At 38.8% G+C, this 27411-nt stretch overlaps 1 protein-coding gene across 6 annotated transcripts in view; it reads right to left on the reverse strand.

Moving 5' to 3' along the window:
• The window catches only part of LOC111157263 (nephronectin), a 76621-nt gene that overhangs the window by 23738 nt on the left and 25472 nt on the right, over nt 1-27411 (reverse strand). For 3 of the 6 annotated variants that reach the window (XM_022518580.1, XM_022518554.1, XM_022518546.1), the window contains 7 exons: nt 21402-21494; nt 16976-17068; nt 12552-12671; nt 11203-11322; nt 9248-9382; nt 8835-8957; nt 6497-6880 (listed from right to left, as the gene is read on the reverse strand). In XM_022518580.1, the coding sequence (XP_022374288.1) occupies nt 6497-6880; nt 8835-8957; nt 9248-9382; nt 11203-11322; nt 12552-12671; nt 16976-17068; nt 21402-21494 (1068 nt within the window). The remainder of the gene's footprint in view (nt 1-6496; nt 6881-8834; nt 8958-9247; nt 9383-11202; nt 11323-12551; nt 12672-16975; nt 17069-21401; nt 21495-27411) is intronic. The other 3 variants (XM_022518588.1, XM_022518572.1, XM_022518564.1) reach the window with 1 other exon arrangement.

The raw sequence follows: 27411 nt of genomic DNA on the forward strand, positions 1-27411 counted from the left end.
TTGAATACATGGAGTATAGATAGGGTCTGGAAACACTGAGCAGCTGTGTCCATCAGCCACAATTACCTGACAGTACTGCACTGGTATAAACTATCTTTTCAAGAATTTAGATTAAATACAAGAAAGAATATCTCAACAGTAAGATGTATTATTATGAGGGACTTTAGTCTCCCATAGTGATTTGAGATATAACTGGAATGATTTCTTTAAAACCTTGGATGCCTGGGTATCTCAGTGGGTTAAGCCTCTGCCTTTAGCTCAGGTCATGATCTCACAGTCCTGGGACTGAGCCCCGCATCGGGCTCTCTGCTCAGCAGAGGGCCTGCTTTCCTCTCTCTCTCTCTCTCTCTCTCTCTCTGCCTGCCTCTCTGCCTACTTGTGATCTCTGTCAAATAAATAAGTAAAATATTAAAAAACAAAAAAAACAACCTCACACGGACATCACACTGGGTTATTAACTGATGTTGGTTTAGATCAAAGTTTTTAGCCCCAAATTAAAATGTAAAAAGGCTGCATTATAATCATTCCATCTGGATTGCTTATTTGAAGTTTGATTTTTTTTTGGTGTTTTGAAACCCTTTCTTTTGTATTAGCAAAAGGACAAAAATTCCAGCTTCAGTGGTATTTTGTTTATACCTACAAGAAATGTTGTTTTAAGGGGCTGTTTCTTAAATCTTTCCACATTAAAAAATGAAAGGTGCATAACTTCATACAGGCCGACTTTCAAATAAAAAAAGTATAGAGCAAGAATTATTTGAGCTAGTCTCAGGAGTTAGGAAATATGTTTTTTGAGACATTATATCACACTGACATCATTTGCCTTCTCATTATCATCAAATTTTCAAATTTAATAATCCACTGAATAGAATGCCAATCTCTAAAAAGAAAGAGGAAGAGAGAGAAGAAAGAGAGGGGAAAATGGTCGAAGCACCACAGTAAAAAAAAATAAGAAACAATCAGAAAAGAATATTTTTTAATTCTTAAATATAGATTAAATGTGTTATATTAAACTAGCTTTTGTATGGAAAATCTGATTACATGATAATTTATTTTCAAATGCTATGAGTGATTTATTCATTCTTTTGTTCCACAAATGATGTTCAAGTGCCAATTATGTGCCAGGCATTACTCTAGGTCCTTGAGACACACCAATGAACAAAACAAAGATCCCTGTACTCAAAATATTGTATTCCAGTAGTGGAATACAATAAGTAAGTAAATAACACAATACATTAGAAGGTGATAAATGGTATCAAAAAGAGAAAAGCAGTGGAGAGGTATACTGGTGGTGGCTGGTAGGGTCACAGTATGGAATACGGGCATCAGGGTGGTCTCCCTGGTAAGCTGACATTTGTGTAAAGAGGTGAGAGAGTGAGCCAAGCTGAAAGCCTGGGGAAGAGTGTCCCCAGGAGAGGAAATGGTTGGAGCAAGAGTCCTAAGACAGGAGCAGTGAGGATGAGTGAGGAGGCTGGAGTAGATTCACCAAGGGCACAGTGTGAGATGAGATCCCGTAGGACTCTGTGAGACACCGGGTGGACTTACATCCATATGGAACCAAGCTCATGCTGAGGCACAGCTGTGAATGCTGACATCTCATTTCTGTTTTAAAAGATCTTAAAAGATCCCTCAAGTCACTGGATTGAGAGGGGACCATGGAGGGTCCAGAGTGGAAGCAGGGAGACCGGCTGAAGGCTCCTGTGCTGCAGGTCCATGGTTCCTCCCTTGTAATGCCGAAACCCAAAAGCTCGTTCTGTAACTCAACCAAATGGTTTTTGGTAGCCAGATGAGCATAAATAGTCCTATGTTTCACTGTAGAAACATGAATCTGTTTCAGTATACGTATGTACCTTACTACTTTTCTAAACTCTGAAAAATTCCATATCCCACAACTCATGTGGATAAAGGAATTTGGACCTGTCCTCCCCAGGAAGAATGGCTTAGGTCAGGGAGGCAGCACAGGAGATGGTGAGAGGTGCTCCCACTCGAGACAGAACTTGAAGGTAAGGCTAACACCATTTCCATACAGATTACACTAAGAGTAGTTAGAGAGGACTCCAAGTTCTTTGGCCTTAGCAACTGGTAGAACAGAGGTGACATCTCCCGGGATGGGAAAAGCTGCAGGTAGAACGTGTTTGGGCTGACAATCAGAGTCTATCAGAAATGCGGAGTCTGATACATATATTTGCATCTCACTGGAAACAGGCAGGGGGATACCTAAGTCTAGAGTTTGGGGAGAAGTCTGGGTTAGAGATGTATTTGTGTTATAATTTTTTTTCTTGATTTCCTTTTCCTTGATTTTCCTGATTTCCTAAAATACCTTTAGTCCTTCCTCAGGGGGACAATACATAATTACACACATAACACACACATTATAAAGAAAAGCTCTATTTCACAACCTCTTCCATTAAACAAATATATATCTTTCAATGTAAAGAAAAATACAACTGAAGTAGAGGCTGTTTGGAGACTGCCCAACAGTGGCCGTCATTAACATCACCTGAACGTTTAAATGAAACGAGGAGAGCCAAATTCTATTCTCAGACCCATGGAGAATAAGGATGGCTTAAAAAATTATTTTGCCAGAAGCGAGGAAAATATCAATGAAGAGATGGTGTTGAATGAAAATAGTTCTAAGGTTCCTTTCTGCTCTCACAGTTTGTCCTGAATTTGCTCAGCACAGTTTGGCCTGAATTCAAAACTTAGAGCCCTCCCGTATTCATAAAATATGCTATAATCACAAGACAGTAAATTAAGAAGTGTCCCAAATACCCTCATCCATGCAAACACTAAGCAGGGCTCCAGCTAAAGATGAACACGAACGGAATCGATATGGGGCAGTAGTGTCTGGAGGCAGCAAAGCTATCTGTGACATGTGGCCACCTTGGCATCTGATCAAGAGAATTCTTTCCCAGGGCATGTCTTTAAGATCACACTCTCTTAGAATGAGAGCTCTCAAACATCGTGGGAACTCCATGTTTCCCCAGTCTTATCCTGCTCAATTCTATTGTTAAACTTTAATGTGACTTTTAATTCACATGTGTTGATATGAAGAGGAATGATGGAAAGAAAGACATACTTTTTTTTTTTTAAAGAGAGATAACGAATGCCAGCCAAGTGGGGAGGGGCAGAGAGAGAGGGAGAGAGAATCCCAAGCAAACTCCATGCCCAACACAGAGTCTGACCCGGAGCTCCATCTCACAACCCTGAGATCATGACCTGAGCCAAAATCAGGAGTGGGATGCTTAACCTACTGAGCCACCCAGGTGCCCCAAGAAGGACATACTTTTTACAAAAAGAGAAAATATTAAAAGACTCAGAAACATGTTATCTCTGTCACAGTGTGTTTTTATAGTAAGTGGCCAAGTTTTTATGACCCTACCTTAAGGCAACAGAATAATATAATTATTTGCCATACTTTTCACCCAGGAACAGACATGATAAAGAGATGAAAACAAAACAAAGCAGAGGAGTAAGAAAGAAAGAGGCACTGCAGAGACAGCAAAGGAAAAGAAGGGAGGGTGGGGGAAAGGCAAAGAGGAGAAAGATTTAAAAATATCATTTTCAGGGCGCCTGGGTGGCTCAATTGGTAAGCATCTGCTTTCGGCTCAGGTCATGATCCCAGGGTCCTTGGGTTGAGCCCTGCTTCAGTCTCCCTGCTCAGTGGAGAGCCTGCTTCTCTCTATCCCTTTGCCTGCCACTCCCCCTGCTTGTGCTCACTCGCTCGCTCTCATTCAAATAAATAAATAAAATCTTGAAAAAATACATTTTCAAATAAAACATATGTGTATGTGGGGTGCCCGGGTGGCTCAGCGGGTTAAAGCCTCTGCCTTCAGCTCAGGTCATGATCCCAGGGTCCTGGGATCTAGCCCTGCGTCGGGCTCTCTGCTCAGTAGGGAGCCTGCTTCCTCCTCTCTCTCTGCCTGCCTCTCTGCCTACTTGTGATCTCTGTCAAATAAATAAATAAAATCTTAAAAAAAAAATATGTGCATGTGAAACATACTACTGGATCTACCACTGGAATCCTCTAAAAATTACATTTATTGCCTAAAACATAAACAATTACAACTACATCAGAATTACAGAATTTCACTCTCTCTTTAAATGGACAAGGACCTAGAAGAGAAATTTGAGAGTCACATACAAGCAAAGAGAAGCTTCTTGTCTTTTAAAAATTCACAATGTCAGTGTTCTTTTCGCCTGTTAAAAAAAAATTTGCACAAGAATTCAATATAAAAGAGTGAAGTTTGTTTCCATCAGGGAGCCATGGGCAAAGAAGAAGAGGAGACAGGAGGAGTGAACGCAAAGGTGGCTAACAGCAAGCATGGTGACATGTGACAGGTAAATACAGGGAGAGTTTGCAAATTGTAAAATTACACATTTTGGTCCGCTAATAAGGGAACGACCTCTTCCTCCTTCAAAACTTGTTGCTTTACCTCTAGCCTCTATTTCTATGGGTGATACCATCCTTTACCCACTCACCCACTGAAAATCTGGGGGTCTCTGATGTGATCTAGCTCTAGTCCTCTAGATCCAACCACTGGACACAGCATACACAAGGGACAGGTTTACTAGCAGGTTACTGCCTATGTGAGCCTGCTTCCTCCATCTGTGCCTTTGGTGTCCCTATGAACTCTAGTACCTAGTTATCCTCAAGCTCTTTGACCCCACCCACCCCAAAATTCCTTCCCCAAGCCTGACTGGGTGCTCTAATCTCTCTCATTAACACAGTATCCCAGTTATCTTCTGGATGACTCTCTTTCCTACCAGATTATACTTTACCTGTTTTATCTTTGTAAATCCAATGCCTAATACAAGGCCTAGAATTCTAAAACACATTCAAAAGTATTTAATGATTAAATTTAGTTAAATTAAATTAAAAGTTAAATGGGATGCAATATAGTTAGGTTTCCCATCTCTGAGAGTTTCTGAATAAATCTAAATATGTTAGGAGAAGTCTCACACTGGATAGGAAATGAGATCTACCATATGACTTCATGATATTCCTTCCATTTCTACATACACTGTGATTTGCCCAGTTTGCTTCCTTTTATACAGTTCTTTATAATATTTAACAATAAAGACATAGGACTTACACTTTGTACAGCTAATTCTTTTTGTGTTTCATTCTTATTCCAGGCATGGCCCATGATGGAAATGCCATTGTAAAGAGCTTATTAAAAACATAACAACACATAAGACCTTCAGTAGCCAAAGCAATCCTGAGAAAAAGAACAAAGCAAGAAGCACCATGCTTCCTGATTTCAAGCTATACTATAAAGCTATAGTCATCAAAACAGTATGATATTCACATAAAAAAAGGTGCGCAAACCAGTGGAACAAAATCAACAGTACAGAAGTAAACCCAAGCATGTTAAGGTCAACTAATATTTGACATGGGAGCCAAGAATACTCAATGGAGAAAAGACATTTAAATGGTTCTGGGACAATTGGATAGTCACATGCTAAAGAATGAAAGTAGACCCTTATTTTATATAACATAAATATATTAACTCAAAATTGATTAAAGACTTGACCATAAGACCTCAAACCATGAAACTCCTAGAAGAAAATATAGGAAAAAACTCCTTGCTGTGGGACTTGCAATGAATTTTTGGATATGATACCTAAAGCACATGCAATAAAATAAAAAACAAACAAACAAGTGGAACTGCAACAAACAGAAAAGCTTCTGCATGGCAAAAGAAACCATCAACAAAATGAGAGGACAACCTGTGGAATGGAAAAAAATATTTAAAGACAATATATCTGACATGCAGCTAATATCTAAAATACAGAGGGAATTCATACAACTCAATAGCAAAAAACCTCAACTAATTTGATTATAAATGGGCAGAGGACCATTTTCCAAAGAGGACACAGATGGGCAACAGACGCATGAAAGAGGCTCAACATCACAAATAAGGAAATAAGGCCACAATGAGATACCACTTTGTGCCTGTTAGAATGGCCATGATCAAAAAGACAAGAGATAACAAATGCCATCAAGGAGGTGGAGAAAAGAGAAACTTCGTGCCCTGTCCGTAGGAATGTAAATTAGTGCAGCCACCATGGAAAATTGGAGGTTCCTCAAAAAATTAAAACTGCAACTACCACATGATCCAGCAATTCCACTTCTAGGTATTTATCCAAAAGAAATGAAAATATGTCAAAGAGATAGTCCCATGGTCACTGCAGTATTATTTACAAAAGCTGTAACATGGAAACAACCTAAGTGTCCACCAATGGATGAGTGGATAAAGAAGGTCTGGTATAAATACCCAAAGGGATATATATGCAATTCAGCCTTAAAAAAGAAAATCCTGCTATCTGAGACAATGTGGATACACCTGAGGCATGATGCTAAGTGGAGTAAGTCAGAGAAAGACAAATACTATATGATCTCACATATTATATGTAAAATTAAAAAAAAAAAAACTTACAGAAAATGGTCAGAGTTGTGATTACCAAGGGTGGTGCTAACTTTTCTAGGACTTACTGAACACGTCTCCTCTGGGTTTCTGAGGATCTGTCTGTATCCTGTTGTCAATTGTGATCCATCGCGGAGAGGTGGTGACAACGGGCACTACTGGTGTCAGCAGGGTGCCTGTGCTTTCCGGGCTTGTGGCAGGTGGTGAAGTTCTGAGTTCTGTGAATGGGGGTGGGGTCGGCTCTGGCGTTGGCCTGGGTGCAGGTCTTGTTGTTGGCTTTGAAGTGGGCTTGTTGGTAATAACAGGAGGAATATATGGTGTCTTCAGAGGCCACCTAGTACCTCCAACATCAGGAATCCAGTTACTATGTCCTCCATCACCCTTTGAAATGGTACCGTTTCCCTTTGGTACATGAATTGGACCTGAAGGTTCAATCATGACTTTTGGAATATCTGAAAGAGTCAAAAGATTTAAATTAGTGTATAACCATCTCTCTCTAAAAGTCTGTGGCATCAAATTGTGAAAAACACATTAGAATATCTCATGCCAACTAGGCTTACTTTTCACATTTAGAATATTCCTCTACCGTAAGTCATGCTCTTTTCCAAATAACAACTATGTGTGTGTATGTATGGTATATATATATACTCATATACACACATATCCATCCTGCGGATATATGCAAAAATTATGTTGGTATTTCTATAGTGGATATGTATTATTTACAACACAAAGAATTTCAAGTGTAATATGAAAAAAGACAACAATCCTTGAGATTTTTAAAATGTAGAAACATTCTACGGTTTTTAAAATATGAGAAATGTTTGTTCAGAATCTTTGTTAAGTGTCCCTAGGACACACATATATTATAAAATCATGTTTTGAATAATCTAAAGACTAATACTTTTCTCTTCCATACTCTATATAAATTCAACTCATGCAAAATATGTTCATTAAGTATTCCATATATATTTTTTAAGATTTTTTTAAAAGATTTTATTTATTTAGGCAGAGAGGCAGGCAGGTGTGGGGGGGGAAGGAGGCTCCCCACTGAGCAAAGAGCCTGATGTGGGCCTCCATCCCATGACCCTGAGATCATAACCTGAGCCAAAGGCAGAGGCTTAACCCACTGAGCGACCCAGGCGCCCAAAATGTTTTTTTTTTTTTAGATTTTGTTTATCTGAGATAGAGAAAGAGAGGGTGAGCAAGAAAAAGAGAGCATGCGTTGGGGGCGGGGTGGCAGAGGGAGAAACAGGCTCCCCGCAGGGAGTCCAATGAGGGACTCAATCCCAGGACCCTGGGATCATGACCTGAAATGAAGGCAGACCATTAACCGACTGGGCCACCCTGGAGCCCCCGTATTTTTTAAGATTTTATTTATTTATTTGAGAGAGAGAGTAAGAGAGCACGAGCAGGAGGGGCAAAGGGAGAGGGAGAAGAATCCCAAGCAAACTCGATGCTGACCGTGGAGCCAGACAAAGGGCTTGATCTCATGACCCCAGGATCATGACATGAGCAGAAACCAAGAGTCAGACACTTAACCGACTGTGCCACCCAGGTACCCTAACTGCTCTGTATATTTTTTAAGTTTGTTTACTTTCCCCCTTATTAATTTATACAACTGCTTAAAAAAATCTTCAGAGGTCATCATGATTTTCTGTGGAGCCTTTTTCTGTGGTTATCTTCACCAAAAGGAATTAACATTTAATTTCCTGGAATGATATACTCCAGGCCTGGAGTATGACTACATGACCCTTCAAAAATCCTTTAAATCCTAGGATTCTAAGGCTCATGATTTTCAGTAAATATTTTACTCCAAAACTTTAAAAATTATCTATTGTCATATGAAATGCATGCTAAATTATGGCCTTTAATCTGTACAACTTTCATCTTGGAGGTTATTTTTTTCATGTTTATCTACTAACAGAGCCATATTCCAAACAGGGCTGGTAAGGATTTAAAAAGCAAAACTGTCCTAAATTTAGAGAAAATAAATATCAGAATGATTTTTTAATAAAACTAGGACACACAAAACAGAGGAACAAAAAACTGGTATATATCCAAATTTTCCCCTCTGTCTTAATGTAATGCTAATGACAAACATTTACTTCTGATCATAACAAAATCAAATTCTCAGGAAGAGCTCCATTTCTTGCCAGCCATATTGAGAGGTTTCAGCAAAGGAACTGAACGCTTTTAAGATTCAATGTATTACTGAGTCTTTAACTTTTTTAAAATACCTGAGCAAGTGATTTGCCTGTTTGCAGAAAATAAAGACTAACATTATTAGCTATAAAAAGTACTTTTTGGATAATTAATCTCATTCTTCATCTTTCCCTGTAATGGCCTTCCTGTAATCCTGTATTTCCTGCTAGAAATCAGAGCCAGGAGAAAACCATTACTCACACACACAATTCAGTCCATCACCCTCGTATCCATCTTTACATTTACACTTGTAGGACCCGTGTACGTTGTAACATCGAGCAAAGCGGCTGCACTGATACTGACCAAGGGAGCATTCATCTATATCTGCATCAGGAAACAGGAAAAGAAGTTTATGTGTGAGAGCAGTATGATGACATCAAAGATATACAGAATTTAAAAAAAAATTTTTTTTGGAAGGTCCACGTAAAACCAGCAGATGAACGGAAGAAACAAAGTACACGTGCATCCAGAACTACCAAAAATGGTTGCATGGGTTTCTGTTCAATGCATGGCCAGCAGCCTCCCCACCACCGACGTCCCAGTCACCACCCCAGTAACAGAGCTTCCCGCACCCCAGGAAGAAACAAAACAAAGTGATGCCTAAGGTTCGTTACCGTGACATTGGTATTTGCCTCCAATGTACATGAGGTCGAAGCCTTTATGACACTTGCAGACGTAGCTCCCAAAAGTGTTGACACACTGCCTAAAACGAGGGCAGGAGGCTCTTCCGGTAACACATTCATCAACATCTAGAAGCAGAAGTCAGCTGCGTCTTAGAAAGAACAGCAGCATGTTCAGGTGGAAAGGATTTTAAAACAAACGTTGAGAAACAGCTGCCTGGCACAGAGTGGCTCATCCTAAATGTTATCCGGCTGGTAGCCCCGAGGGGCTACGTAAATTCCCCATCTCCAAATTTCAAAGCATCCTCCTAACCAGAGCTATCGTGTTCCCACACCACCTCTCTGCCCAGACCACACCTGTATGCACTGGTTGCTCTGACTGGAAACATGAGGCATCCTTAACAATAGCCTGAACATCCTTAACAATTCCCATAACCCCAAATCATCGGGCCCAGTTAATCAGGTCTCATCTTCTCTTCACCCACTGCCACTAACCCTACCTGCCATCTTCCACATTAGACTGTGACTAGGGCCTCTGAACTGGTCTCTTCCCCACCAATCTCACCACCTCCAGAGGATTTCCAATCAACTGTCAAAATGATTTATTGCAACCTAAGATTGGAATATTAAAACTCCTCAACTGTTCTACTTGCTTTTTAAATTAAATCCCCATTCCTCAGGATGTCCATGAACACCCTGCACTATGTCATCCTTACTTAACCTACCAGTTATATGTCAAGGCCCCGCCCCTCCTACTCAGTATGCACGAAGCCACATGGGCCTGCTTTTCTTCCTACCCTCACACAGACCAGCCCCTGGTCTCTCTTACTGAGGTTCCCACACTGTTTCCACCTGCTTGGTGATTCTTCACACAGCCAGTGGTCCAGGTTTACTGCAGGACTTTCCTTGACCATTACTTTCTAAAAAACACCCTTTGTGTTTCCCTCTTGGTACCTCATATTAACATTGAGTATTGTTTGTAATTTTATTGGATATTTCTTTTCCCTCTTCCCTATTAGAGCAACAGCTTTGTGAGAATCAAAATCCTGTCTGCCTCATCCACTACTATATATCCTAGCAGTTGTCACAGTGCCTGAAATACAGAAAGTACTAAATAAGTCTCTCTTGAATCACTGACTGCCTCTATTCATTGAGTATGTACTACATGCTAGGTACTCTGCTCAGCTCTTTGCAGACATAATGCATACAATGGTTGTATGTGGCATTACTTCCATTTTTTAAAAGATTTTATTTATTTATTTGCCAGGGAGAGAGACAGAGCACAAGCAGGGGGAGCAGCAGAGGGAGAGGGAGAAGCAGGCTCTCCGCTGAGCAGGGAATCTGGTGCGGGGCTCCATCCCAGGATCCTAGGATCATGACCTGAGCCAAAGGCAGACATTTAACCGACTAAGCCACCGAGGCACCCCGCATTACTTCCACTAAAGATGAAGAGACTCAAGCTCAAAGAAAGAAATCTTTTGCTTAAGGTTACCTATCAAGGACTTGGCCCCACTAGGTTTGAAATCAAAGCCCGGATTTAATCACAATCCTATACCGTCTCCCTAAACTAGAGGAAAACAAACCTAACTCTTTTGTGCAGTACGTACCATCTAGGCCAACCTATTCAGCTTCATCACTCACTGCTTCCTAACATTCTAGAACTACAGAGCTCTTCCACTTTCCCTCAATACTGTGCTCTTTTAAACTTCAGAGCCTTTGCACACGAGGTTTCCTCTGACTGAAGCTTCTTCCTGTCCCTCATTTTTAGGGAAACAAGGTTCTCATTATCCATTCAGAGAGAGGTCCTCTCCTGAGACATGTGCTGTCTCCTAAGGACAGCCAACTGCCTGAGGTAGGTAACTGCATCTCTTCCTTACTCCCATCACCTTTCACTTTCTCTTCTTATCCTGCAGGGGCTGCTGACAGAGATGCTTGAGTTTACAACTCACCCACACAGGTCCTCCCATCAGGAGCCAGCTGTAGGCCGGGAGAGGGGCACTGGCACCGTATCTGTCCTTTGACAACATCACAGCCATATTGACAGTTTGCCATGGAGCACGTCAGGGCACCTGGAAAGAGCGTAACTGGCTGACACAGAGAGGCAGTGGACAAATTCTATAACCGAAATAACGGGTCTTTTTTTTTTTTTTTTTTTCAAACAATGAAGACAAAAAGGCCTCAATTATCCAACAGTCGCTATTCTTCATCTGGGGAAGATCTTTAATGCATTTAAAAGATGAAAAGACAAATATAAAACTTTATCTCTTATAGATTATCTAGAAATTTTTCTAGGAGCTAAGGAAAGTGAAGGATTGAGGTAATTTTCCAGATTACTCATGCTAAATGCTGGTCTTCACCTAAACATCCAATTAATTTTCTCAATCTCCCACTACATTTTTCTAGGGCCAATAGTTGACTCCCTACCAGATCATACAACATTAGAGGATTCTAACATCACTACTAAATGGTCTTAAACATGCATTCACCTAATTCTAAAGGTTCCATGTTAAATATGCAATGCTAAGTAAGATTAACTGAACTTACCAATAAAATATAACCCAGTTAGAGAGAGATAACTGAAAATTAACTAATTAATAACTCAATTAACAGATAACTCAGTGAAAAAAAAAATCAAGTCCTCGATTGTCAGAGATCATAGAAACACAAACTCAATTCAATGTTCAGCCTACAGAAAATTTCAGGGCATTGGCTATCTAATAAACACATCCAAACAATAACAGGAAAACAATACATTTCTTTCTCACAAAGACACATGAAATCTAATGTTATTGGAATCATTTTTCATTTGATGTAAATTGTTTTTTTAGAAAAGTACTATCTTAGTCCATTAGAAAGAGCTGTAAAAGCGAAGTGAGAAGGCGCTTATGAATGGTTTACGCTCAGTCAGCAGACTGGATGGATTCCCCACTGGCTACCAGTGTAGTGTCCATGCTCATGAACAGCAACAGTCCTCACATAGGCACTAACCTCCTCCTTCTAGCTGGCACAGTACTTTGCCCAGATAGAAGATAGACAAAAATGTGTTGGGGAAAAACACTAGAAAATACACTTAGTTTTACGATGCTTAAATACCACTTCCAAATCCATTTAACACCGGCGCCCGTGGTAAAATAATGCTAGACATGTCCAACGGGCAGCCTGTATTTTGATTTTCCATTCCTGAGGCACACATAAATACGGGCTCACGTCCTGGTTCGGAGGGCTGGAAGGCTATTTTCACACACCATATCAGAGCGCGACGTGAGCGCTTATCAAACAGTCAAGATTCTTGACATACTTGAGCAGGACCCATCCGGCATGAGCATGTATCCGTTGAGACAGTAGCACTTGTAGCTGCCGTAAGTGTTCATGCACCTGTGCTTGCACGGCCGCGGCTTCAGGCCACACTCATTTAGATCTGCAAAGAGCAGGGGTTGATGCAGCAAAATGAGAAATCTTCAACACTGATGTAAGACCATTTAAAATACTTCTCTATATTGAAGAATGAACGAGAAGAGCAGGAGGAGCTGCGGCAACCAGTCGGTAACAGAAGAGACAGAGCCTGTTTATACCATCTCAACTCCATGCTGGTTACATGAGGGGTGACCAAGAGCCTTCTTCTATCAAAAATGACCAAATGCCTCCTAACAATGAGAGGGCTGTGTGAATTTCTGGAGCTCAGATTACATAGTACCTGTGGTCTCTATCTGCAAAGGAAAGTTGGAAAGTCTCCTCACAGACACACTCTCCCTTACCATCCCTACCCTCCTCCTCACGGGTGGAGGTCCTCAGTTATTTACCTGACTGACTCCAATATCCTCCAAATGTTGGAGATGACTACTGGCTTCACTCCTGACTATGCGATCTTCCTCTTTCAATTTCCTTCTGTCTCTGTTTTAGGAAGATTCTCTGTGAGCCTATCTTAGTTTACAGGAAGTATTTTAAAACATTCGACTGCTCTGACCTTTCCAAAGGAGAGCTTTATTTTCAGAGGTAAGAGCTACATGAATTACAGTGATCACTACTGTGGTTTCTCTTGTTCAATCTTACAGATTCTATACTGATCTTAGATTAAAAGAAAAATTTCAGTTTCCTGCTTTCCTGATGTATTCAAGTTACAAAAAAAAAAAAAAAAAACAAAACCCTAAAACCTACCCTCCAACATACTTTCATTCATTTGGCAGTTAAGAAAGGCATATGGAAATACTAAGGGATGATACATGACAGACTATTATTATGTATTTTAAGTTTGTTGGTTTAAATATCAACATAAATTAATCAACTCCACATAAAAATTTCCTAACCCAAGTTGAATACTGCTTCAAGTGAACATAAAACTCATAATGGAAAACACTAAAATAGTAAGGCCCAAAATACAGATTTCATTAAAAAGAAATATGACCACATGTTTATTTCATCTGGAACTGCCAGCGTAAGCACCTGATTAAATTATTAATCCATGTCACCAAATCAGATATATAGATATATCTAGTGGCAAAGATGTTTTCATCTAATCAAATTTAAATCTGACCTGCCCACTTATTGGAAATCTATATATTTCACTTAATTAAACCAACAGACTATACTGTTTTAAAACTACCTAATAATAACTATGTTTATAAATGTTTTCATATTTTACTGACTTTCCAACTTGGCCTTTTTTCTAACCTTAACAGAACAGTGAGCAGGTCCCCAGTTGGGTGAAGCCTAGGAAGGTTAACTAAGTAAACCAGAAACCTTCACCTCATTTGCTTTCTTCAGTTTCTACTTTATTGTCTAGTGCCCAGTCATGGGTATTCAAAACAGAATCACATTTTAAAATATATTTTTAAAAAATTTTCTCCAAGAAAATACTTTGCAGATTATGTTATCAACACAAATTTGACTTCTCCCTCTGTTAAATGAAGTAAAAATTTTAAATCAAGGAAGAGAAATTCACTCTACGTCTCCTATTCTTCTACCTTGTATTTCAATATTTACTAAAAATTAGAGTCAGAGAATCTTTTCTCATGTTGTAAGAGAAGTTAATTATCATTCCTAATACATGCATAGACCCCTGCAGATTCACACCTGGCTTTGGTAAGTCCCTGACTGATATTAAATGGTATTTAAATCTGAGTACATTATTAGAGAAAGGCTTTGTTTTAAATATTTTTTGCATAAAACAGAACATACAACAAAGCCATAGAGTGAGACTGAATTCTCTATCTCAAGGGAAGGATACTAATGGACAGAAAATGTGTCAATTAAGAACCGTTAGGCTTCTTTATAAAGAGCCACAGAAACTGGTCAGAGGTTTGTAGCTCTAAGCAGCTCATATGTAAGGGATACTTATGCTAACTGAAATTTCTTTATTCATCCTGTCCATGAATTAGAGCTGAAGTCAAGCTGAGGCAGCTCTAGTCTTGACCAATAAAGAACTCCTCAAGGTTGTCAGGAGAAGAGTTTTCATGATCCAGACTGGGGCTGCCGGTGGTCTTCAGTCCAGATTTATCCTTCCCTTCCCATGAGAAAAAGCACTTTGGGGCTAAGAATCATGAAACTGAAAGGAAGTGAAAAACAATGTCGTAATTCAAAAACAAACAAACAAAAACAACCCCCCATCCGGGAATCACTCTATGAAATAATATGGAAGAGGAAATAACAGGAAACCTTCGATGGGTAAATGTAGAGACACTTGTTGCCTATTTTACTGTTACTAATTTGACACATAAATATCCAAAGACATTGAAAGCCATGAGACAGAGCCGTACTCTTAACAGCTGGTGACGGGGTGGCTGACACTCCCGGACAGCTGTCTCCAGCGACGGTCATCACTGCCCATCTGCTACAGGCATGCGTGTCCTAAAAATTCCACACTGACACTTACAAAAACCACTGCAGAAATTATGAAATAGGATTCCACAATAATCCACGTTATCAATATTTACCAAATATCAGACTTCTGCTAAAGCAGGGAGCTTCAAAAGATTAAAAGCATCTGGTGTCCTGGTGATGAACTTCTTTTTCTCAATTTTCTTCAGGGCTTCTAGTCTATTATTGTCATAACTTCATTTTCTTATTGACCTAATGCTTTATAAAATTGACTTAATATGTACTGCTTCCAAAATCTCGTAGACTAACTGACCTAGTAATGCTTGTGTTACTATCAAGTCAGAAATTCAAAAACACTTCCAATTTGTAGTACATTCTCCTAGAATAACATGCAGAACAATATAAAGAACAAGCTACTTGACCACACTTTCTCAAACCAATCTTAAAAGCTGACAAAAAGAACCCAGGAAAGAAAACTTTAGGCATTTACTTAAATTCACTTTAATCTTGCTCTTTAACATAAATTAAAAGGAAAATCTAGAATAAAAAATGATGAATTTCGTCATGTGTCCATCTTATCACATCAAAAGACATCACTTTACAATTAAACCACTTACATTTCAAATGCTTTAATTACCAAGTATACATTCTTTAAGAACATTTATTATAGTGAGGAGTATATTTAAGCAGGCTGATGGATTCAGGAGCTTGGGGAGGTGGGATGGAGGGTGGGGTGAGGGGAGTAAGAAGAGAGCTAGTTCAGAACAAAAATGCAAGCTGCACAGCATTATAATTATATTTTAGGAAAAAAAGGATCAGAAATTTTATTAGCATGCAGACACTGAAAAGTAGCTTGAAAAATCTAGAATAGACTCCTTCAATAAGTTAATCCAATGGATTTTTAAGGAAAATAATCTTTCATTCATTTAACGCATTTGGACTTTTTTCTCTTTTGATCCTTAAACTGGGCAATGTCTCAAATTTAACCTTTTACACTTTATATGACTAAAGTGGAGGTCATAGGCAAACAGATGTCAGTATGTCGACTGCCATAACCTTTATTCTTTAAACTATCACTGTTGAAATTCATCCTATTGCCCTAATTCTTTATGCAGAAGATACGCAAGTTGCATTAAGTTTCCTATCAGTGGAGAGACAATAATTAATAATTTAAATGGTCTCAATTCAGTCCTTCTAAATTACCAAACCTATGAGTGGATGAAGGATACAGTCTTTTTAGAACAAAAACTGTAAAATCATGCTGCCATCTAACTTTTGTACGAGACTTTCCATCGCAATGAAAACACAGATATTTTTTGGTGTTCTTGTTCCCACACCAGCCCTGCAGGTGAACAGGGCAGGAATTATTCTCCCCCTGTAACTAACTGGTTTGCTAAGACTCAGACCCATTAAATGATTTGCTCATAATCACAGAGCTACTTAAAGGCTATACTTAACCAGAACTTAGGCTTTCTAATGTTACAAAATGCACACCAAAAGAAGGAAGTTAATGTATGGTTTGATTTCCAGGTAACCTAAAACTCTCCAAATGTGGCAGTGGGGAAGAGGACTTCATCACTTCTGAAATCCAGGTAGCAAGAGCCATCAAATCCCCCATCTCCTTTGCTTTGGAATTCCTGACTTCACCTATGAAAATCAAAGTTATTTTGCCATCTGGCTTTTAGAAAACATTCTGAAACCCAGAAAAGGAAAAGAGAAGCAATATTTGAGGCAGTGAAAGGACAGGGGAGGCTCAGCAGGGGGTACTCCTGCCGCTGGCTTTACATGCTCAGGATGCTGAAGACTGGGTACTCCCGGGCGGGTCTTGAGAACATTTGCAAGAAGTGACAAAACTGCAGAAAGCTGTGCGGGTGGGAGTGCAGCCCACCTGAGAGAAGGCACGCTCACCCCTTGAAGGCAAACTTGTGGCTTGATGATCCAGGGGTTGGAAAAGAGGCTGTTCACTGCCTTGGTCAAGAGGAGTTGGGTAGAAGTGTTCATCTTCACACCAGGAAGAAGGTAATAAGAGTCAACTTTGAACTGATGTCATTTTTAGCCCTAAAAATCTTTATAAGTATATATTAAACAATTACATCAAGTTGGTGGAGTTCGCAAAGAACGTTGTACATGCTTTGTAAAACAGGTTTCTAGTTTGTCCAGTTTCTCTTTTTAAAATTTGAATTTTTGTTTTCCTTAAAATTTATCCCTCCCATCTTGCCTCCCAAAAATCACACGTACGTTTTGCACACATGCACATCCACATACATCATTCTCACACCACTCTTTATAGAAACCACCAAAGAAGAGATGGTCATTTTTTAAAGCATTATTTTAGTCATCAACAAAGAGAGAAAACAGAAAGCAGATTACACAAATATTAATTACAATCAACCTGCTCTGTTTAGTGACACTAAGGTCATAAAAGTCCAACTTAAGACTTTTTCCTCTATTATGTTGTCCAATAATTTAAAATACCCCCAAATTATGTGCAAATTTATGATTTGTGTAAAGAGCTTTTTTAAATAAATAGCATGGTACTTCATCAATGTTTTCATTCAAATGTAAGAACTTATGTTATGTTTAGGTCCCATTTAGTAGGAATATACAACAAACTTCCTACAAAGGTTAACTATTGCCATTATTAACTTACCAAAATAATATAAGATGGGTAAGACTCACAAGTAGACTCAAAAAGGCAATCACCTTCTGTTTTAAGACTTTCATAGTATTAACAGTCAGTTAAACTTTCAAATTAAATGAACATTGGTTTCTGGGTTGAAACTATCCATCTTTCAAAAAGTAAGGCTGTCAGAAATTATCTTAATATTAGGAGTAATAAAGGCAATCAACTTTCAGATTTACATAAGCCACTAAAGTTTACTGTATAGTTCTGGGCTACAAGTTACTGGTTCTTTTCTTGGGGTGAGGAATTCAACATATGAAATATAAACTTTGTCAAAACATTAGGATCTGATATTTATAAATTGTTTCTTCCGAAATCATTATAAAGCACATCGTGCATTCAAAAACCTAAGTCTTTCATTTCTGAAAATATGCAATGATAGGACATTTTATATGATAAAAATCATTCCCTAATGGGAAAGTTATAAAAATGTTATTATCTATAACAGTATCCCTTTTTGGCTGAAGGGAAAGAGAATTTGTGTGGGTACAGAGACTCAAAGAGGAGAGACTCTGAAGGAAAAAAATTCCCAGAGAAATGAGGTGGGGAAAAAAAAGTAAATCTTGCCAGAGTCTGAGTTAGAGTTTCATTATTGTGAAAGGTGCCATATGCTGTAGAGGACAGGCTAATGATCAGCCCAAGCCTATGATTTTATATGCGATCTAGCTACGGCAAATCCAGAAATGACTCCAAGGGAAAAGAAAGCCCACAACAGCAGACTCACCCTAATCTTGAGACAAGGCTGTTAAATTCAGCACGTGGGCTCGCCCTGCTCTCTGGGCTGCTCCCCAGGCAGCTCTGAGAGGGCACTGGTTAAATGAGGCCATTTACACAAGCTATTTACTCCACCAATCGTTTCCAGGAGATTATTTCTCACCACTCATTATTTCACACCACTTGCAACAATTTTTTTAGCAAATATTTGCCTTACTCAGAAACCTACTTTTTTTTTTTGCTCTTTTATTTTCATTTATCATTCTGTTCAATTAGCCAGCATATAGAAACCTACTTTTACTCAGAAGCTAATTGCCAGTTCTGCGAAAGAACTGTATAGTTCTGTATAGAACTGTATAGGTATAGTTTAACTATACCTCTTCTTAACGTTTCTCTCAAGAAAAAAGAAACCTGTTTGAGTTCTCATATTTCTGAGACATATTTGCCAGATTCTTAAGATGTATGGTCCAGATAAAAAACAGTCTCCATTGATTTGCGTGTAACTGATATAGACTACTTGCTCTAGTCACATTTCTTGGTGTCTCTCAACAGTTGTCGCCTTCACTCAGGCCTTCGCAGCCGCCTCTCACCCTGACCAGTGTTCTCAGGCCACAGATTCAGAGGCTGCCTAAGGTGCTGAGCCGGACAGCTCTGGGGAACCCTTTACAAGTGTTCAGGACCAAGAACCATTACATGAAACTATCATTCACTGAGCAAATAGTTTATGTGCCCTTACCATGTGCAAGTCATTTTAGTAACAGTTTTCAGGGACCCAGAAATCAGAGACCATAAAGGGTCTAAAAGAGCATAAACCACATGCCATCGGGAACTCAACCACATTGCTTTTTTGTTATGGAAGACAGAAAAAGAGATGATCAAAACACATAGTTCTACTGTAAGCTGTAGTCTTATATTCAAGATTGGGCTTGAAATTACATTTTCAGTGTCAGCACTAGTTTTTGCAGGTGTAAAATCCCATTTTGCTACTAATGAAATCCTCTTTCCCCTAAGGAATATAGTTTTAGGAGGCAAGACATAAACTCAGTACATCTCCATTTTTCTTCAGAGAAACAGGTATGTATTACAGTAAAAAGTACATGATAAACTGGTTTTCTGAAAACAGGAGATACCCAGAGATAGATCCTTGTTACAATAATAGTTTCAGTGTCCTTGAAGCATATTAAAGTTAATGTAGCTCCTGCAAATAAATTTAAATGGGTTTCTCTGCAATCTCAACAGTGGCTCTTATAATAACCCTCTTTGTATAAACTCCTGGCATCGGGACAACAAAGTTTTATGGTACTGACGTATTAATGAAACCTCTGATGCTTTATTTTCTCCACTTTAAAAAGGGAAGCATGCTAGAAGTCTCAGATGCACACCGATAACTCAATAATCAGAACCGGACATGTCACTACTTGTAAACTGAGACAGGGGAAGGAAAGTCAAAAAGATTTTTAAAAGGAGTAAACTGAGATAACAAAAACTCTACTTACTTCAAAAAGACTTTCCCAGTATGTTTGGTAACTTCCAAGTTTAAAAATATTATAAAAAAAGCATTGGAAAAAAAATCAGTTAATCAAATAACAGATAATACAGAACACACTTGAGAATGACAGTTTCTCCTACCATTGGACATGTCACATTTCATTAGTATAGATGTCACCTTATAGTTCAGGAACAATTCCTTATACTTTTTCAAACACCAGTGTTCTGATTCTTGAAATTATGCCCATAAATCCTGAGTTTACACGAGACATATCAAGGAGTATCAGATATTGAAGAACAGGAGTGTTTCAACAATATCACCTTCATATCTGATGAGGTCAAATAATTACCTATGGGACACTGCATTCAAAAACCATGTAACTGTTTACAGTTTACAAACCATGTAACTGTTTCATTCAACACTGGAAAGGACAGAAAGGGTCACTTCAATTTAAGAAATAAATGAAAAATGGACTCTTTAATCCTTGTATCTTTCTGGTGAAATCTAACCCCAGCTTTTATTTATGGGGTTTTTTACTCCTAATAGTAGAACATTTGGGGTAGAAATTAACTAAAAAGACAAGCTTTGTCAGATTGGTTAGCCCAAGTCAGAAGATCACATTTGCAATAATATTTTCTCATCTGAAACAAAACTGACAGAGAAAATATGAATTATATGGACAACAGTTCTAAGTAGACATACTAGGTCTTTTACCAACTAATTCTATGAACTTTGACCAGACACTTAATATCCCTGATATCTTTTCCAATGAGAAGTAAAAATTATTTATCACTTAATTATCATGAATAACATTCTACCTCCTGACACTGTAATAATGAAAATAAACAATATATATAAAATACCTGGGGCACTGTGCTAAGTGAATATCTGCTTTTATAAGCAACTTTAAACAAAAATAAGTCTGTTAAAATCTTTATTTCTCAGAGTAACTTTGTAAACTGGTAATAGCTGAAGGGAATTTAATCTCAAAGATTAAATTAATGAATGGGATAAATGAATTGATGAATGGGATAAATGAAGGGACCTCAAAATTTTGAGTCAGACTTCCGACCTGACTTGAGCACTGAAGGGGTTCCATCTCACTGGGGTGGGTCCAAGGAGGCCCACAATTTTCCAGGGCTTTTCCACTAAGCTCCTGGGAGAACGAGGACTAGCAGAATATTAGGTTTCTACATGACTGATGCTGTGATTCTCTTATTTAAAATACATTTTAATTAGAATCTGTGAATAGGAATAAGAGGATGAAATCTGATGAAATATATTTTAAGGTTTACCATTATATTTTTATCTTTCAGAAAATGGCAGTTCACATGTTTTAGAAACAACAGCCATGGAAAAATGGTTTGGCCTGAGAACCTAAAACTTTTACATGAGGCAGAAACAGAGGGGGCTTCTGATTGTTAATCTGTGTCAAACTGGTTTCCCACCTTGATTGCAGGTCTTTCCAGCATATCCGGGATGACATTTGCACTTGTCGGGTCCAATACATTCACCATGTTTGCACTGTGGCTGGCAGACAGCTGTGAAAAGAGGACATCATGCGTTATTTCTAGGTCAGCAGGACATCAACCAGACAGCATCTATGTCATGTAGTAGTTTGATAATCAAAGAGAAGACTAGGAACTTACATCAGAGTAGCAGAAATATGAAAATCACTATGTCTTGGAGTGGTAAGGACTCTTTAGACTTAATAGTCTCACATACATGTGAGGTGTGTGTGTGTGTGTGTGTTCATGTGTGTCAATCACTTGGGTCTGGAAAATTGGCTAAGCCTAAGTGCAGTGTTAAAATAGTGAAAAAAAAAAATAGGTAAACTATGAATAAACACAACTGATGTCTGTCAATAGTTACAACTTTATAATAATCTGTATCACAGATTTCAAATGTGTCCCCCAAATATGCTTCAAAAGTAGTTCTCAGTCCAAAGATGTGGGCATATATGAACTTCAGATAAATTTCCCACTAAATAATACTTATTTTACTAGAAATGCTACTTCTAGTATGAAATGGTTCTAAATGAAATAAAACCCAAAACTCAGTATTTTTGGAACTTCCACTTAAGAATACTTCTGTCATTCTGATCTTTCTTAACCCTGGCGTGGTATAATTGCCGTAACCCTTGCCATGACCTATCACAGCAAACAGGAAGTTCTATTTTACGTTTATTATCTTCTACCAACCAAGTTTGTCTTTCCTCAGGATGGCAAAATGCTATAAAACATCACTCAAAGCTTTCAGTCTTCCATTCCTGCCAAGACACTGGTCAGAATTTTTTGTTTACTCTATACCAGTGGTTCTCCACTGAGGCCATCTTTGTTCCCTATGGAACATTTGATATAAACAAAGACATTTTTGGTTGTCACACAGGGGAGAGGGTACTACTGGCATCTGGCAGGCAGAATACAGGGATGCTCTAAACGTCCTACAAAACAGATTACCCAGCCAAAGTGTGATGGTGCCAGATTGAGAAAGCTTGCTGTACACTGAATGGGTGCATGGTGCTATGCCAGATGTGAAAATAGAAGAAAATTCATTGTATAGCATTGTCACTAGTCTCAAAGAGCTTACGACGTAGATGAAGAGACAAAACAATCATTTTTCATTTAACACAACATATGTTAACGAGCAAAATACGTGGCACATATGAAATTTGTGAAGCCATCATCCCATAAGCATATTCACAGAAATTTGTAGAGAAAGCCTCAGGAAAGACTTGAGTTGGTTCTTCACACATGGGAAGACAGAGAAGGGGAAGATTCTCCAAGGTAAGGAGAGTTATATAGCAAAACACTATCATTTACTCACAGGGCACCGAGGCAGAATCAAGTGAAATAGATAGCTTAATGTCAGTGGAAAAATGAGACGTAGACAATCATAGGTGAGTGGTATCAAATGATGATGTTCCCTAAATTTCAGGCTGAGGAATATATACTTTATAGGAAATGGGAAGTTTCTGGAAGTTTATTATCATCATCAGGAGAATGACCCAACAAAAATAAAAGTCTAGGGATATTAACCTGGTGGTGGTATGAGGGATAGACTAGAAAAAGTCTAGGTGACATGAGAAAGGCATGATCTGTTTGCTACAGAAAAGATGGGCTTCAGGAAGCACTGAGTGAGAGTCGACACATCTTGAAGCCCAAAGGGAGTGGAGTTGACAATGACCCTGAGTTCTAAGGTCCCGGACTTTACTTCCCGTATCAGCCAAGGCTGTCTTCATTCTGGGATGTGCTTCTAGTTTCCTCTATCACAATTCTCAAGCTTCGTTTCCTTCAAAACTCAAATACTCCTGTAAAACTGAGGGGCAAGTTATTTCTGGTGTTTTCTACATTTCCTCACTTACCCCTCGCTGACCTTTCCCTCACCTGGCACTCTATGGGGCTTATTTGCCAATCTTACTCCAAGCCTGTTTCCTGCTTGTTTGTCAGCCCACCTGGACCCTGTATCACTACTAACCCTTAGACAGTGCTGCTCAGAAGTATTAAAAAGCTTGCAGAAAGAAGGGATGAGCAGAGTAGAAGGTGCAAATGTTAAGAGAAATGCAAATTTCCCTTGGAAAACTCTTAAAATCTCATTTTAGATCTGCCATGAAATTAAAAAGAAAGCAATTTTGTTCAGATCTGTGAGAAGACAATCTATCTAGAAGGGCCTTCCAAAATTATTCTTCAGCCAACTGTACACGAGTAGATGGTTGAGATGCAGTTTTTAAAATAAGTCCCAGAAACAAACCAGTCTTTATGTAATTTCCAGGCCCCATAACCAAGAAATGCAAGTTAAAGTTTTTTAAATCTTAAAAAAAGATTTGCCATAATTTTTAACATTTATATATGAACACAACCTGAATGAATCAATTATCACTGAAGCACCCAGAGTGTCATAATTTAACAAAAATAAAATCTCAAAATCAGTAAGTGTGAGTTGAATTAATAATCCCCCCACATAGCTGGAATTTGAAAATATCTCTAAAAACATGAAAAAGTAGTTTAGGAAGTACCACTTAAGAACATGAAAAGTTGGGGCGCCTGGGTGGCTCAGTGGGTTGAAGCCTCTGCCTTCGGCTCAGGTCATGATCCCAGAGCCCTGGGATCAAGTCCCGCATCAGGCTCTCTGCTTGGTAGGGAGCCTGCTTCCTCCTCTCTCTGCCTGCCTCTCTGCCTACTTGTGATCTCTGTCTGTCAAATAAATAAATAAAATCTTAAAAAAAAAAAAAAAAAGAACATGAAAAGTTTATTGAGAAGAGGACAGGTTATGAAACAAACTCCAGGTGTAGGCTGTTTTGCCTTCTGACCCCTTGACTAGCTTGATGACCATCCATTTATCATCCTTCCAGGTGCTGTAGAGGAACAAAGTTTTTATTGCACCCTCCCTTTCTTGTTGTTTGTTTTCAGCGCCCTAATCTTGGGCACATCAAATGCACACATTCCAAGAGGCCAAGACAGTTAATGTTTCTTACATGCTTAGGGTGTAATTCTCAAACAAACTGCTATCTGCACTTCTACCCAAAAGACTGTTCACTGAAGTGACCAAGGACCTATATATTAGCCAACAGCTACTAATGGGATAGGATATTCAAAATGTTGGTATCACCAATTTTTTTTTTCTTACAAAAAGAAAACATTCAGAAAAATGTTGCATAAAAAAACTTCTTCCTATTATCTTGCTGGCATTGGGTCTGCGATGGATTCAAGAAACATACGTTGAACATTTGTTACATATATGTATTACATTAGGCGAGTGTCGGGGAGTGGGGATGAGAGAGTCACTGAGGATATGAAACATTAGCTGTGCAGCTAGAATGCATTGGCCCAAACTTACCAAGAACTCAGAGAAAGGAGATGAAAGAAGAAAGGGGAGAGGGGCAGGATGGGTCCCATGGGCCCAAATGGGTAAACCACACTCAAAATTTACTCTCTAACATTCTTACAGCATCATCTCCAAAGCATCCTTAAAATAATCTCTCTGTCACTTTTTGAACTAGAAAAAGAAACACATCTCAACTGGCAAAGCAGACATAGCTCTTCCACATCTCTTCTGTGGGACTGCAATCCACAATCTTACCCTCGAAAATTCATCCTGATGTAACGGGGGTTCTGAGAGACCCATGAAATGAGTTTTCAAATAAGTCAGGGGACAGTAGAACTCCCACCTCAGTTCTATATAATGTTTCTCACGTAAACCAATTATGGTGGGTGTCAAGTACCAACATTTGAAGAAATCAGGACATGTTGAGATGCCCAAGCAGGCGGTGGCTCTGGAGAGTGACAAGAGAAAAGTCAATTCAACCACAGGTGTCGTTAGGAACTTCAGAAGGGTTTTCTAATGTAAATAAGATTGTCTTTAGAGTCTCAAGCATCACTTGTGATTTTTGCCATCTACATCAAGCTGCTTGTCAGATACAGCAGAACAAGGATCCTTGTCCTCCAGGGTGAGTGATTTAGAAACAAAGGGGATACAGAAGTAGGCAAGGACAGGCAGGAAAACGAACAGATACAAAACTGGGAGAGTTCAGAGAGCTCTCATCACATCTCACAAGCTTCAGAAAACCCAGCTATGGAAGAACTCATTGTGAGGAAATAGGAACATATGAGGAGGAATAGCTTTTTCACGGGGCATCTGGTCTTGGAAGAGACACAGTTGTTGAAAGAAACAGGAAACAGCTCAGCGCTGTACTCATGGGGCCGAAGGACAGGATAGAGAATTCCATGGTGCTCCAATGGAAAGGGCCTTCACCTACTCCATGGCATCGGTACAACCAAATCCAGAGGAAAAAATCCTGTGGATTTTAAGATCTCCAGAGGAAAACAACTCTGCAGCCCTCGCAATATTCTGTACTCTGGTGTCCATTATCCTATTTTCAAATCTGAATTCCTGCTGTGGTAAAAACTGAAATAAAAGTGCCTCTGATTGTTATCATGACAAAATACTATGTATTAAATGCTCTCAGTGATACAGAACACATTTTCTGTGACTGGTTTCATTCCCACAATATCCATAAAAGGCAAGAGAGAGACAGACCTTATACTCAGTTAACCGGCAGAGAAATGAAAGCACAGAAAGTTAACTGACTTGCTCAATTTCAGAAAAAAAATTCATATCCCCATCTCATGGTCAGTCTCCTAGTTCTTCTTGTGTTAGGAACAAGGCCAGAAAGCTTAGCATTTTGATTGGCTCTGGAGGTGACAGGAGAGGAAAAACCCTAAGCAAGACAGGATGAGAGGGAGAGAGAAGGCCAGGGCAGGGAAACAGATGTGGGGCTCCATCCTAGGACCCTGGGATCATGACCTGAGCCGAAGGCAGACACTTAACCAACTGAGCCACCCAGACACCCCTCACTACTTTACTATTAATTCTTGAAGTTGACCAAAGAATATAAGTGCCTGCATCTGCACCTTTGTATTTCATACCAACTTCTGTTTAACATAATTAAGCACTATCTCTTTCCACTTAGAAAATCTTCTAAAAAGTGCTATCATTTTGAGTTTACTTGCAATTTTAATGTTTCTGCTTCTAATGTGATACAAAGGTAGAATTTAGATTAATGCCAAATGAGACTTTATGAACATGTAAGAAATGGTTACTATTTATTTAGAAGTGTGAAGTAGGTTTTGTTTTGTTTTTTAAGTAGGTTAAGAGCAAAAATAAGCATACCTAGCCCCAGATTTTTTTTTCTCTAAATACCTACTACAATAAAAGGAATCAGGGCTGAGTCAGGGAGGCTAGAATATTTTACTGTGATAAAAAGCAGGGATGAATTCAAAGAGTGATGGAAACGTATGAAAAGGATATAGGAGCTTGGTTGGGATGTTCCCACTGGCCAAATTTGGGATAATTTGAGCACCAGGGAAAATAAGGACAGTATTTGGTAATGATAAAATAACAAAAGAATCCATACGTCCAAAGTGATTCTAAAACAGGACAGAGTTCCTCTTTACAAAAGAATGCCACCTAACATGTAGAAGGAATGACAGAACTTGAAAAAGGTGACTTTACAACCACCATTGAATTAATTAGTTTGAGCAAAAATTATCCACAGATGTTAAAACTTTCACTGGTTAGAAGTTTGTTGGGAAACAGGATATTCAAACAGCTTCAATGTATCATCTGACAGCTTCCTCATTATAAAAAGAAGGTGACTTTCAGTGGAAAAATCTAAGGGACAGAACCTTAATCAAGTGATCAAATTTAGCATCACCAAAAACAGAACTACATCATGTGGAAAGGGAGTATCATAATACATGATCACCTTTGTAATATTCTTCAAAAAAAATTTAGCCTGAATCAACTGTGAAACATTCTACCAAGCAACTGACGTAGACTCTTCAAAAAATGTCATTGTCGAGAAGCGCAAAAAAAAAAAAAAAAAAAAAAAAAAAAAAAGAAAGAGAGAGAGAAAGTAAAGGGAGGTGGCAGAATTGTTCCAAATCAAAGGAGACCAAG

Source organism: Enhydra lutris, unplaced genomic scaffold (assembly GCF_002288905.1).
Source record: "Enhydra lutris kenyoni isolate GAN:26980312 unplaced genomic scaffold, ASM228890v2 scaffoldscaffold3, whole genome shotgun sequence".
Taxonomy (NCBI): domain Eukaryota; kingdom Metazoa; phylum Chordata; class Mammalia; order Carnivora; family Mustelidae; genus Enhydra; species Enhydra lutris.